Source organism: Melopsittacus undulatus, chromosome Z (genome assembly GCF_012275295.1).
Source record: "Melopsittacus undulatus isolate bMelUnd1 chromosome Z, bMelUnd1.mat.Z, whole genome shotgun sequence".
In the NCBI taxonomy this organism is placed as follows: Eukaryota; Metazoa; Chordata; class Aves; order Psittaciformes; family Psittaculidae; genus Melopsittacus; species Melopsittacus undulatus.
The window spans coordinates 76,689,626-76,703,975 of NC_047557.1; the positions used below are offsets into that span (position 1 = coordinate 76,689,626).

Below are 14,350 nucleotides of genomic sequence, written 5' to 3' on the forward strand. Positions count from 1 at the left end.
TATAATTGTCACCAGCAATTAAACACTAACTGACAACACCTTTTAATAGAGGTTAGCTTAGCTATAACAATACTTGCAGATGTCTAGAATGCCACTTCAGGTGTTTGAACTTACAATTAAGAATGTTGCCTAAAACATTATATAGCATGGGTTAAGGTAAAGTAAATGTTAATACTCTTTCAGGGCTCTGCCCCAAACTCCTTAAATACAAAGGAATCACACAATAAACCCAAATTAGCTTCGCAAATACAATAAATGGTAAGGTACAGATAAAGGAACAAGAAAGGTAGACAGTTATAGTTTACAGAAAGTGACTTCACAATCAGAGTTGTGCTTCTTATCATTAGATCAGTTTGCAAATATGCATTATCCCCCAAAATTTTGCCAGTATAAGTTAGTTGCCCTCCAAAGCAGGAACAAGAGGGATGACTGGCATTTATTTTCATGTGATTCTGTTTACTTGTGTTTGTACAAAAATCATTGTCAGAGTTAATATAAATTGCCCAGGCAATACTTTTCAGGCTACTTTCTGCTTAGTTACTTGCAGTAATATATTACACTGCTACTCATTAAATATGTTATCTTTCCTTTTCTCATGCGTTGCTGAGGCAAATCGCAAGGTAAACTATTAATATGGCTATTCTTCATATATCAATAGACCAAATCCCCTTCCCCACTGACAAGTTTTTACTACAATACTGATAAAGATGTTTTTTTTTGTTCTTGAAATTGCAAGGTACATTTGTGATATATTTGCATATTTTTGACACACCAAAGTTTAAAATTCTCAGAAGGGAATATGAGTATAAGTTTATTAGAAGGTGAAGAAAGTGGTTTCAAAAACAGGTTTTTTGTGTTTTAAAATTAATTGTGGGCCCCATTTTACCTTTTTTTTTTGCTTTTGTTGCTTTTTGTGATTTTTTTGGTGTTTTTCTTTTTTTTTTTTTTTCAAACATGCGTATCTTTATGTTTACCCTGCGGATTGCTACACGAGCTAAGATGGATGCAGTAGTAGCACAGTATTCTGCTTAAAGAGTTTCCAGATCATGCACTAGCCCCTGCATGGCTGAGAGTGCCTGTAAGGCAGGCATTTATAAAGTCATGATAAGTGAAAAGCGTATGTCCTGATGCAAACTGTAGTCTGTTCATCATTCTCTATTACAGAGAGGTACACTCTTATCATAGAGCAGTGCACAGCAACTGCATGTATAGGTGGGAAACAGAGTGTGAACTTCCCTTAACAAAGTATTTGGTGTTTATATTTAGCTGTTGCAGCTATATTCTTCACCATAGTGTCAATGTAGATATGTGACAGTTGGAAGGACTCTTGGATAAAGGAGAAATATTACAGCTTACTATGGCACTAACATTTGCTTAAACACCTTTTCCCTCCAACAGCAAGATTAGACTGAAACATTTGAAAATACCATTTTCTTCTGATAAACAAGAGGGAAAAAGAGGGACTTAACAGAAATGATACACTCCCTCTGCTCAAGCTGTTTTAGTCAAAGAAACCACATGAGGCAGGAGAAGTTGTGGATGCCATATGCTGAAGCAAAGCTTGCTTGGTTGCAGATAAACAGGGAGCATTGCTCAACAATGTGCTCACTGTGAGACGACGTGACCACAAAGGTCCATGAGAACCAGGAACCTGACGGCATGTGTTGGCTGTGAGATCAATCAACGTTTGAATGGTCCTTTAATTCATGATCTCTCTAAGATTTTTAAATCTGTGAGAGAGGGGAGTAATCCTTACAATACCCATGTTCATGGCAATCATTCCCTTTAACTCTCTCTACTGCTTCTGCCAAATATTTATCTGCACTCATGCAACTGACAGCCGTTAGAGCTGTACACCCAATTCTGCCAGACAGAATACCAGCTTTATTAATGAGAAATGGCCAAGTTACGTCACTTTGTCATTTAACCCATGGAAAACTACAAGATACGCAGGACGTTAAGTAATAGAAGGGCCCTTGTTACAATGCACAAAACAGCATGAAAGAACTAATCAGTATATACAATGGATCGCAGTTCACCCAACTGATTGTAAAATGCTGTATTAAAATTACTTAAGTTGTTACACCATGGGTAAATTCCAATTTTTTACAGATCAGTCTTTCAACAGCTGACTTTGATCTGTAAAATGTATACCCAGCCAAAGAAAACTGAAAGAAAATAGTTAAATGTGCAACCGCACAAATATAATTCCCCACTATTAAGATAACAAAAACTTTTGCTATTACCATAATTATTATATATATTAGAAAGCTATACACAAGCATGTTAATTTCACAGATTTTTTTAAAAGATTCTTAATATTTTATATAATTAGAAATACACATTTCAAAAACAAAACTTCTGCAAAGAGAAAACAGTTATCTTGGTTAGCAAAGCATGGAGTTCTTGATGGCTTAGGGTAGTGCTTTCTATACAAAAAGTCCTTCTTGTTTGTTTCTTCAGGACTGTTTAAAAGATCAGCGAAGCTATCACGGGAAAAAGAACACATTTTGGCTTGAGGAAACTACAAAAGCCACAAATGCTTTGCAAACTGTCTTACTTTTTAATATGAAAATAAGCAAAATGTAATGTACATATTTTTTATATTTTTTATTTAATAAGTGATGCAGACCCAGATTTTTTAAAATTAAATATGTTAGCCCTCGAACTCAACTTTTTTAGAAGTATGGTCCTCTTTAAACATTTGATCCTTTCTAACTGAGTGCCATACTCTAACCATATGCCTGCATGTTTGTGAACGTTTTCGGTATGTCAGGTGACCCACTCTTTTTCTAGCATCAATTCATGGCCACCCAACTGCTGGGTCTGTCAAAACATCTGTACACTTTTCTATATGTCTCATAACAGCTGCTTTCTCTCTCAGTAAAGATCTGCCATTTCTGGCAAATGTTTTCCTTTTGTCTATTTACATGTAAATAACGTTGAACCTGCAACATGACACTATCTATTGTAACATACATTTTGCAAGGGAGCACAACAGTGAAAAGAAGTTAGCCTTAAAACTATTTTGTACAAGTGTTCTGTTGTACAACTCAAGTGCTAAGCTTATCTCAGCATTTCTGTTTATCCTTATACTGTATCACTGAGGCAATTTAAAAATACTTTTACAAAACAGAGTACCTGACTTTTTTTTGTTTGTTTTTTTTGTTTGTTTTTTTTTTTTTCCACACACGGCACATATAATGCATATCGACCCCCCCTCCCCCATTAAGGTATAGCACACACACACTGCAAGGAAAAGAAAAAACAACCTAATAGGTAATAATGTTATCATGTTGCCCATCCTTCAGAGAGCCGCATGCGCTTGACAGAGGGGCTTTCCCTTTCGTCCGGCGAAGGTCTGGTGAGTCCAATGGGGGAGTGGAATTCATTCCGGTGATCTTCTCGGTCACTTCCATCATAGGAACTGCTACAGCTGCTCAAACTGTCGACGGGAGATCTCCCCGCCTCATGGCGCGTGTGCTGTGGGTATCTCGAGGGTGTGGTGGTACGGTCTCTAGGAGGAGAAACAGGTTCTGACTTGATGTTGAGGCTTTGAGTAGAAGGCAGGGAGAGATTTGTACTCTGAGATAAATGAGTGCTAGTGCAAGCTCTGTAGGAGGAAAGGAAACCCAGTTACAGACGGAGGAGGCATGGAGCCCCCAGATATGCACAAACACTCACACAAAACACCAGTGTAAAGGCTCGTGAGGGGTCAGTGCCTGCAGAAAGCATGGGGACTATGGTCTGGGCAGAATTCGTCAATTCAAAGCAATGAAAAGCATCACAACAGATGTGGATGTGCCCTTGATTTGAAAGGAGATTTCATTATCAATCTCTCCTTTTTTTGCCTCAAGCGTCATAAATTTTGGAAGACGAGCCTTTGCACTGTTGCAACCACCTTTAAAACTAATGCTTGTGTGTGTGTATGCACAGGCTGAGACAGGGGAGGCATGGACTTTCTGCTGGGATTAATCCAATTAGTTTGAGTGCACTCAACTATTTTTATTGTTGATTATTTTGACACACGACTTCAGATGCAAAGGAGAAATAAAAGTTTGGGCCACGTACAATTTATACCATTCAGATTAGAGCTGAAATTACTGGTCCTAGTAATTTCTGGTCTTAGACATTCACAAAATACCACAGGGAGGCAAAGATTTATAAATGATTTTATGGTTCAAATCTATGAATTCAGAATTCAGTCCAGAAAGGTTTTCAATAAACAGTCAAAGAGAAGCTGAAGAGTACTGGAAGATGTCAGAGGATTGTGCTATTTGCCTGTAGGGGAGCCCAGCTCAGAGGATGCTCCTAGCATCAAGAGAAACTGCTATGCTAAAATTTCTTCAAAGTCAAGCTGTATAACTATTCTAAGTTAATTTTCTTTCTATGCATTTTTGTGGGCAGAGGGAAGCTGAAACAGGCAGGGAGGAGAGTGAATACTGAGAATGCACTCTATCTCTGTGGGAGAAATGAGATAATTGCATCTGCAGGCTGTTCTGTGCAAAAGCACCACCTCCTGGTAAAACCTGACTTTTCGCTATTAAAACAGAGTTCTCAACATGTGGCTCCCATTATGTTCCACTTCAGGGACCATTTGCTAGGCTGAAGTTAGTGTCTAACCCCTGAGACACAGTTTCAAGCTTTCTACTGAGTATTTATACAGGGGGAGACTGAAGGCAGTAGGGGCAATAGGCCACTTGGCCTCGTAAGGTTTTAAATGCAAGCAGATGTGCAAGCATTTTAATGCAGGTAGAAGAAATACTGGCATTTGGAAATATTTTAAAACATTTAGAAGATACAAGTAAGCTTACATGTCATCTTTTAATTTATTGAAATATCTCACTTTTCCTGATATCAACTGGGAGTTGAGCTTTAGTTAAGCAACATCTACTATAACCTTGATGAAAGATAAAATGCTGTTTTCTTCTGACAGATCTAAAATGGAGCTATATGGCTTCTATATTGAATGATATCAGCTGCTTCTACCAGGAACTATTGGGTCTCTAATAATGAATGGATCTTGTTAGAAAACAGAAAGAACAGGATGTTCTACCTCCAATTGCTTTTATCTACCCTTCACTCCTATACAGACAAAGGTGCCAAATTTGCAGTCACCCTTTTCATAAACCACAGAGTTTGTGAATACAAGCCATTACAGCAGCAAATGTAGGCTTTTCTTTTTTTAAAAAAAAGGTCTTTTTCTTTGCATTTGTTAAATTAACACATTTAAGAAACTGTAAAGCTAAGATTGTGTCATGCCAATTCAGTAAAATACTCTACTCTTTTCTGAAATATTGTTGAAAAGAATCCAATAAGAATAAAAATTACATTCCTAGGCTTTTGTTTGTTTGATTGTTTTTTTTTTTTTTGCTTTTCATTTCCAGTGACTTTATTTTTCAGGTTCTTAGGAAATGCTAGTACTTCACCCAGTAAAACAGGCTGCCAGTTTAGTATATATGATAAGATTACATATGTTTTTTGATGCTAAACTTATAGGTAAACCTGAAAGTCCCATAATAAAGGATGCTGGAGGCTGGGGGCTTGATTTAGAAGTGTTTGATAAGAGCAGATGACATGTCACTTTGAAAAGCTGTGGACAGCTGAAAAAACCATGCAAGTAAAAAACCATATTCAGCCAAATTTGTTCACACTGAACATACTTGCATTCTATTGTGTGACAACTCCCAAAGGACCAAATCTAAAGGGATAAACTGAATTTCTAATTAAACAGAGCTAGTATTGCTATACTGCTATGTTGCTTTTTAAATAGTTTTTTAAAACTGAGTGTGAGAATGCGAATCTGCACTTTTCTTTAGATTCCTGTGACTTATCAGCAGGCTGATGTAAATACCTGGCATACTAACATGTGGCAATTTAAAAAATGCTACAGATTGATGTGCATTTTGAACAGTTTTTTTGTAGATTAAGAAGTTATTTTGGCATATCAGGAGTAAATTTTTTAGGTTTAAATCAATATGAATAAATTAAAGCAATTATTTTGAGTCAGCATTCAACTTAAAAGAAATAAATATAGTCTTTTTCTGTTATTGTGAATTTTAATACATGCTTTCTGGCTATTACAATTTACATGATTTCATTAAAATTTTCTGAAACATTTTTATGATAATTTCATGTTAGCTAATATGGTCAATTACAAGGAAAACCTAGTGTAACACATAGAAGTAAATAGTGAAATAGCACATAGGTGCAGTCTTGTATCCTAAACAGCTCTAGAATAGAAGCTGTATTATAAAAAACAGGAATTCTGTCTGCTACAAAATTTAGTTATGTAACTTTAACTATGTGTTAGTTGGTAACTAGGAGAATAGAAGATATTTTTGACTTGCTAGCAATGCAACCTCACTTCCCTCTGTTTTTCTTTTAGGTAAGCAGGTTTTTTTTTTCACATGCTTTGATCAATGCAAAAGCAGAAAAAGAATTTCTGTGTCAGGATATTCTGACTAGCTCTCACATATTCAGGTCTACACTTTAAAAAGAAAATTCTAAAAGAAGAATAATATTAACCTAAATCACTGGAACATCTCATTTACAATGGTGGCAGAAGAAAAAAGGCTCAATCCTAAACATACAAGGGTTTTATTCAAATCAGGAACTGATAGAAATTCACAAAATATGATGTCTAAAATTTTCAGTAAAAATGGTTTAGTAAAGACTGTTTGCTGATATCTAGCTATTCTTATTACCTAACCAAATTTAATTGTTGCCAAGTAATAAGCTTGCTATGTAAGACTCACAGAACAAGTCAACAGTATGCTTGAATTTGAACAACCTCTGATTCTGGTGGGTATGGAGAAACTTTTACAGACGAAATACCTATACATATACAATTATCTATACTGAAGATTTTTCAGATGAAATGCTGTTTCTGTGTTTGCACTTATATTCCAGGAAAGTCAAAATTTCACCTGTGGATGATATTTAAGGAAGGAAGGATTATCTCTTCAACTAGGAAATATGGATGTAAGAGAACATTCTCCATATAATGGCCTTATGCCTACAAAAATGAGGTAATTTATTTCAAAGCTTGTCATGGACTTCCCTCTTGGTTACCAGCAATTAAATTCAGGTAGACTCTTTGGTCGATGCTAAATATCTAAATGAGCAGTAACCTTCTCTAGAAGAGACACTGAATCAATATTAAACCAAAATCCCTAAATTTTGGGAGGAATTGATTTTCAGTAGAATTTGTGTGTATTTTTTTCCAGGTGTAGACCTAGTTAAAAGGCTGTGAAAGTACTATTTCACTTTTTGACCTAAAAAGTTGAGACTTGTTTTGATGTCCCTATCATATCAAAACAGGCTCTACATTATTCTCCTGTTTACAGAGCTCATCAAAAGCCTGAAGGCTGCCCAGGCAGAATAAATGAGCTACTTCCATATCATCAGGTATTTGCCCTTCGGCCTATTGACACCAGTAGAGTTGTTAATTGTAGAATCAACATGAAGACTTAAGAATTAGGTTGTAGACATCTTCTCCAATTATCTTAAAGATGGTTCTGACAGCACTGCTGAAATTGTTGGGGACTTCTCTGGAGAAAGCTAATATATCTAACCACATCCTATTCTATTACTAACCATGTTCTGCACTGCACTGGGGAAGCAGGGTTGGTTTTCATTTTTAGGTTTTGGTGAAAAACAAAACCTGCTGAGGACTTAGGGTCTCTTTCAGTAACTGTTTTTTCATGGGTTTTCACAGCCTATTGCTGCCAAAAAAGATTTTTCAGTTACCAAATCTTTCCAGTATATGACCTCACTCAGGACAGGGATTTGGGTTGTCAAAACCTTTGCAGATATATTTTCTCAAATACCTGGGGATGACTATAATTTTGTGTGATTTAATCTTCCTGAAAATTCTAGCTCAGGTTGACATGGGCTGAATAAATTCTGTACAGTTTCAAGTTTTTCAGATCATACAAGAGGTACTTTTGCATGTAGAACTCAGTGACTAAAATAAAATAAAAAAAAGCTTATAGTTTTCTGCAGAGATAGAAGACTTCTCCATAACTGTCAATGAAGCAGTTTTCATAGCTGAATTAATTTACAAATAACGGAAATAATAATAATAATAATAGTAATAATAATAATAAGTAGCAACTCAGAATGTATTCCACCAGCCACAGCTATTACACTTCGACATTCTGTGATATGAATTAGGAACAGATGACGAAGTGTGACATATCTGAAAAGGCATGTAGTTAGTTTAGGTTTTAATTTACACTTTTTTTGCTTAACCAAATAGCCTTATAACATTCTTTGGTACACCACTGAAAACAATCAGCTTATTGTAAGGACATACATTGATATCTAACATGTGAGTTTTCAATTTATTTGAGGCTTTATGTCTTTAGTTATAAAGTTAGCCTGAATTTTGCTCCAGAAACTGTGCAAAATGAAAATAAAAGAAGCATAAGAGAAAGGTTTTAAGAGTATTTTTTTAATAGCACAGCAACTGCCAGCTGTATATTTTTATGTAGTTAGTATCTCTATATGATTATTTATATAGAAATGAGGTTTAAAACATTTCTTTCCTCTGAAATACTTGTATAGCTGTCCTTTAAACACCCAGACAATCTGTATATGGTAAAGAAATTACAGTAAGCTACAAAAAGTGGTCAGATAGATAAATTAGAAGGAGAGTTTTGAAGTTTAAACCACATTTATACTATTAAATAGTTTCACATTATGGCAACCATCTTGCAAAAAAATATTAGCGCATATGTGCAACACCTCTATCTGGGGGGAAAAAAATGTTTACTTTTTAAATGCATGTGAATGAAATATCTCTCATAAATACACTCCAGCTGTTTTCAGCTTCAATTTTTATAACGAAAACTTTTGCAATTCAAACATGGCTAGCCCTACCTTAGGCTATGTGTGGTGTGCTGGTGAATGCCTATAGTCTTAGTCAGTAGAAACACCAGATAACAAGGTTTTTGAAGATCACACTGTTAAAGTTCACCTCAATGAGCCAATAGGCTTTGCTTTTTCAAGAATGCTTTAGGTGACCTCTCTGTGTGAAGTTTCACACTTCTAACATTCCTGAAATGATTCAGCTTTGTGCTTCACCAGCCTTGAGTGAATGTCTTGAAATTAGTCACTAGAGGGCACGAATACCTGTCTCCTTCAACACAGGCAAATTAATCACAATGAGCTTTCAGGGCTTACAGTTCTTAGGCCTAGCTATGTTATTTCCTTGTAGAAAACACTTCCAAAGAATTAAACTTGAATGTCAGAGCTAAGAAGAAGGGAGCATGTGCTTGTTCTATAAGGTTAAGGCTTAATCTCAGGTCAAATCATTACACTGCTCTTACTTGATTAAAAATATTTAGAAAATTTTCAAGTTTACTCCAAATGCTTGTGCTATATTAACTGGAAATAAAAAGCTTAAATGGTAAAAATGGCAAAATACAGCAATAGAATAGTGTAAGTGTTTAGTCTGGTCTTTAGTAGTGACATAAAATGCTATTTAAAGAAATAAAGAGTAAACCACAAATAGTATTTACTACACTACTGAGAAAGCGTCATGATCACAGAATATTTAATTGTAGCTACCTGGCAAATTCTTAATGAAACAAATAGTTCCAGTTTTGTGAACTGGAGCTTTTACATGTAGTAAATGTGTGTTGATGAAAAGTCGTCTTGATGTATTTCAGATATGGGATTGCTGGGAAGACTGGAGTCATTGTAGAAAATGAAAATAAAGGAAACAGTGCTTACCCCAATTGACTGAGGGCAGATGGTGGCATGTTATGTAGGTGTTGCTGTTGCCAGCCAGTCACAGAGCCAAGATGAAGAGCACTGGCTGTATTAAACCCAGAGAGAGATGATATATCTGCACTGCTCAGAGAATATTCTAGATTTGGAAACAGAAAAGACAATAATTAAAAGAGAATTAAAGAGGAAGCAATTAAATAATTACTAGCATCGTAATTTTTATATGTCACTTTATAAGCCTTTTAATTTTAATTATACCAATCACATTAAGTTGCAGCAGAAAGTAGGCCTTCCTCTTCCCTCAACTCATTAACTTGGGAACAAATAATGCACTAATAATTACTCTGTAATTTAGCAGGGCTTTTCTGGATCTGGAAGATCCAAAGCATTTTCAACTTGTATATCCACCGTAGGTAAATGTGTGTTCTCACAGAGTAAAAGACTTGAAAAACAATAATGTTTTGGTTACAGTCTTCCTTGCAGAAGCCAGCATGCAGCTTGTGTCTGAACAACACACTTCTTCTCTAAGAGCATCGTCTCTGTAGGGCAGCTTGCTCTATTCAGCAGCAATGTGCAATGGGAACTGGACAGGATCTCTTAGGTTTCATTTTAGTCTCTCTCAGATACCTATGGGATAGCCCAGAAAGTTACTGAACTCTGTTTAGAAGCCAGTGAAGCTCCTTGCTCCTGCTACCTTCTGGAGGTACCTAAGGAGGTACACTCAAGTACGTGAAATTACCTATGGTATTAAGAAATGTCTTTTAAGTTACATTTTTTATTAAAGCCAAAGAAAGAAAGCTATCAAAGAAGTTTTCCGTTCAAACAAAACAGATAACTTTAAAATAGATATGTCTCAAGTTAGTGACAGATACAGGGTAAGTGAATGCTGCACAGAAACATATCTACTATGATTTTTTTCAGTTTCTCCCAGTGAATGTTAGGTAGTTCGTTAGTCCTGAGACAGACATTTGTCATCACCTTGCTCCCTCCCCCAGCCTTTACATCTTGCTCCCATACTTACCAGTACCATATGTTGTTGAGATGGCTGATGGGTATCCTCCCATCCCTTGCCCTGGTAGAGTAGGAGTTGCTACGGAAACCACTGGAGTAGCCAATGACTGAGCAGACTGGGAGTTATTTATCCTCTGATTCTTTTAAAGTAAGTAAAATAAAAATATTATTGACGAGTTTTAAGTCAGTTAGTATATAAGCTGCCTGGGTATGTTTTGTGATACATACAGTCTGATAGGAATTTCTAGAAATTAATCATTTAACATGTGGCTTTTATGAACTCTGACAAACCTATCATTTACAAGCCTTCAAGAGACCAGTTGTTACCATAGTAACCCATTACATCAGTATCTCCTAGGTAACTGAACTAGTAACAAGTAAGATTGCTTTTATTGTTGGTAGGAGAACAGATAGTGTGAAAAACCAATGGAATATGTAAACTCTATTCCAATTGATTTCCTTTCCACTCAAAGAGAAAGGAAAAAATAAAAAATAGAGAAGTGATAGAAAAGACCCCTAACCCAGCCCTACTGGATTATATGCTTTGAAAGTGATGGCATCCCGGGATTGCTGAACATGGATGTCTTTCCAGCAGATGGTGCTCTGACTACTTCATTTTTGTGCAATAAAACAAACTTCAAGCATGTTAAGACAATTCAGCACTTACACACTTAACTTTTGCACGAGGGCACTAGATGTTGCACTCTAAAAACTGTGCTAGAGAACTCTAATCTTGGGACTAGCATAACAAAATGACTGGAGAGACACCAAAAAATATGTCATGAGGCTGCACCATCTTCAGCAGCACAAGTTTACACGCTTTCAAGGCACCAGCAACAAGCAAACTTTATCCTAGCGTATATTTAGCTTGAGTATGTGCAACAACTGCACCTGGTCTTCCATACTGCTGCTTTTCAAAAACTACGATGGCCTTGTTGTTCAGAGTAGTTATGGTAAAGTTCCCCAACACTTCACCTACACATGTATCAATCATACAAAAGAATGGATTTTCTTTTCCTTGTTATTAAGATGAACATTGCTACCACTTACCAGGAGCAGATCAACATCCTCAGACTGAGTGCATAGGAAAGGAGCATTAAAAATTAGTGAATATAAATATTTACCAGGGTGCAGATTTCTAGCTTAGGGAATAGCTTCATCTGATGATAGGCAGCAAATTAAACACTTTCTGAGTATTGTCTGGAAAAATAACACCTCACAGATCCTTTGTTGTCCTTCTGATAGGGTGTTTGTCTCAACTGCAAGGACAGTCCACCCAGTTTGCAGCATAAGACTTTCTCTAAGACTGTGTTGCTATACCTGGTTTCAGGAGACCTCACCATTGACCTGACCCTTGGAAAATACAGTTTTCAAGGACCCTGGAATAAATTATTTGATGCAGACAGCTTGTCACTGCTTTGGTTGACTTTGAACATTTTCCTGTAGGAGACCATTTGTTACCTCTCCTCTCAGAAAGCAGCGCCACAGTTAAGGGGAGTGGTTTGTTTTGATGTTCAAAGTTAATTTATGACATGTAAAGCTGAAGCAGTCAACTTGGAAGTTGTTTTAATAGCATCTGTTACATAACAGAAAAACATGCTTATTGTCTCACTTAAATTTACCATCAAGATCCTTTTTAAATTAAACTAACTTTTAATGTTAAATCACTCATGAAAGATTTGGTTGCAACCACTAACCGGCTTTGGGAAGGGAACTACAAGACATGCACATGACACCTTTATGATTCAGTCTTCTAGCCTGCCTAAATTTCATTAATCCTGGCAGGAGATGCAGCAGGTTCATGCTCCTTTTTACCCTATTCCATCTGTTTACTACATCTTATCATTACAAAATGGAGATCAGAGTGATAGAGTTCAGGTTAATCTATGTGTAGTTAAACTGCCATCTGATGAGAGTCTGTGTGGTTAAACTTTTAAGAAAAACACAGGAGGTTAGGAATACTCAGGGTTAAATCCAGCCTTATTAGCAAATCCAGGAAAGGCTTTTCCAGTTACTAAGAAAGAGGGTGCAGAAGTTTAGACTGTACAGGACACAGCTCCTATTTTGCAACTCAGTAGAAAAAAGGGAGGAAGTAAATACGACTTCATAAAAGCAATCAAACAGGCTCTGCCTACATCCTCAGCTCAATGTTGAGCCTTAAGGTTAGAGAGAAAGACCAAAAAAGAAAGAATGTGGAATGTTATTCTGATTGTAGTTGCTTGAGCAGGCCTTGAAATTCCTGAGTATCTGTTGTGTGAAGGAGAGGAAAAAAAGCTTTGAAAATGCATTACCACTGATGGCATTGTATTCTTGCTGCCAGGTGGAATAAGCACACGGAGATCTGGTTTACGGTTGTTCATTCCCAAATTCATTGGAGGCGGAGACTTTGCTTGCATATTCTTGTTCAAGTTGCCAGGTGAGACCAGCAGACCTGGTGAGTTGCGGGGGTTGCCATATCCATTCCCTGTTTAGGTAAAATAGAAGGAAAAAAGAGAAGAAGAAAAAAGAGAGAAGGTTTATAAACTCCAAGATATTTCTTAAGACTGAACACTAAATATGTTAAATAATAATAAAAAACATCAAGGCAAATAACTCTGTCATGCAATGTACCTTTATAGGAAAATTGATACACTGTGTATCCATTGATACACTGGAGGGAAGGAATGCCATCCAGAGGGACTTTGACACACTTGTGAGGTGGGCTGATGCCAACCTCATGAAGTTTAACCATGCCAAGTGCAAGGTCCTACACCTGGGTCGGAGCAATCCCAGGCACAGCTACAGGTTGGGCAAAAAGGAAATTCAGAGCAGCCCTGCAGAGAAGACTTGGGGGTGTTGGTCGATGAGAAAATGAACATGAGCCGGCTTCAGTGTGTGCTCGCAGCCCAGCAAGCCAACCGTATTCTGGTTTGCATCAAAAGAAGCGTGACCAGCAGGTCAAAGGAGGTGATCCTGCCCCTCTACTCTGCTCTCCTGAGACCTCACTTGGAGTATTATGTGCAGTTCTGATGTCCTCAACATCAAAAGGACATGGAACTGTTAGAACAAGTCCAGAGGAGGGCCACGAGGATGATCAGAGGACTGGAGCACCTCCCATATGAAGACAGGCTGAGAAAGTTGGGGCTGTTCAGCCTGGAGAAGAGAAGGCTTGCTGGAGACCTCATAGCAGCCTTCCAGTATCTGAAGGGGGCCTACAGGGATGCTGGTGAGGGACTCTTCATTAGGGATTGTAGTGATAGGACAAGGGGTAACGGGTTGAAACTTAAGCAGCAGAGGTTTAGGAAGAAATTCTTTACTGTGAGGGTGGTAAGGTACTGGAATGGGTTGCCCAGAGAGGTTGTGAATGCTCCATCCCTGGCAGTGTTCAAGGCCAGGTTGGATGAAGCCTTGGGTGATATGGTTTAATGTGAGGTGTCCCTGCCCGTGGCAGGGGGGTTGGAACTAGATGATCTTAAGGTCCTTTCCAACCCTAACTATTCTATGATTCTATGAAAATACAACACATGCCATATTTTCCTATCCTAGTGCATGTATAGGACAGGTAGTGATAGGACAAGGGGGGACAGCTTTAACCTGACGGGGAAGATTGGGATGAGCTCTT

At 37.3% G+C, this 14,350-nt stretch overlaps 1 protein-coding gene across 3 annotated transcripts in view; it reads right to left on the minus strand.

Moving 5' to 3' along the window:
- Positions 1-1,707: 1,707 nt before the first annotated feature.
- Positions 1,708-14,350, minus strand: part of MEF2C (myocyte enhancer factor 2C) — a 121,593-nt gene continuing 108,950 nt past the window's right edge. For 2 of the 3 annotated variants that reach the window (XM_031046188.2, XM_031046190.2), the window contains 4 exons: positions 13,041-13,213; positions 10,760-10,889; positions 9,742-9,877; positions 1,708-3,613 (listed from right to left, as the gene is read on the minus strand). In XM_031046188.2, coding sequence (XP_030902048.1) covers positions 3,292-3,613; positions 9,742-9,877; positions 10,760-10,889; positions 13,041-13,213 — 761 coding nt within the window. In that variant the 3' untranslated portion in view covers positions 1,708-3,291. The remainder of the gene's footprint in view (positions 3,614-9,741; positions 9,878-10,759; positions 10,890-13,040; positions 13,214-14,350) is intronic. The other variant, XM_031046189.2, reaches the window with a different exon arrangement.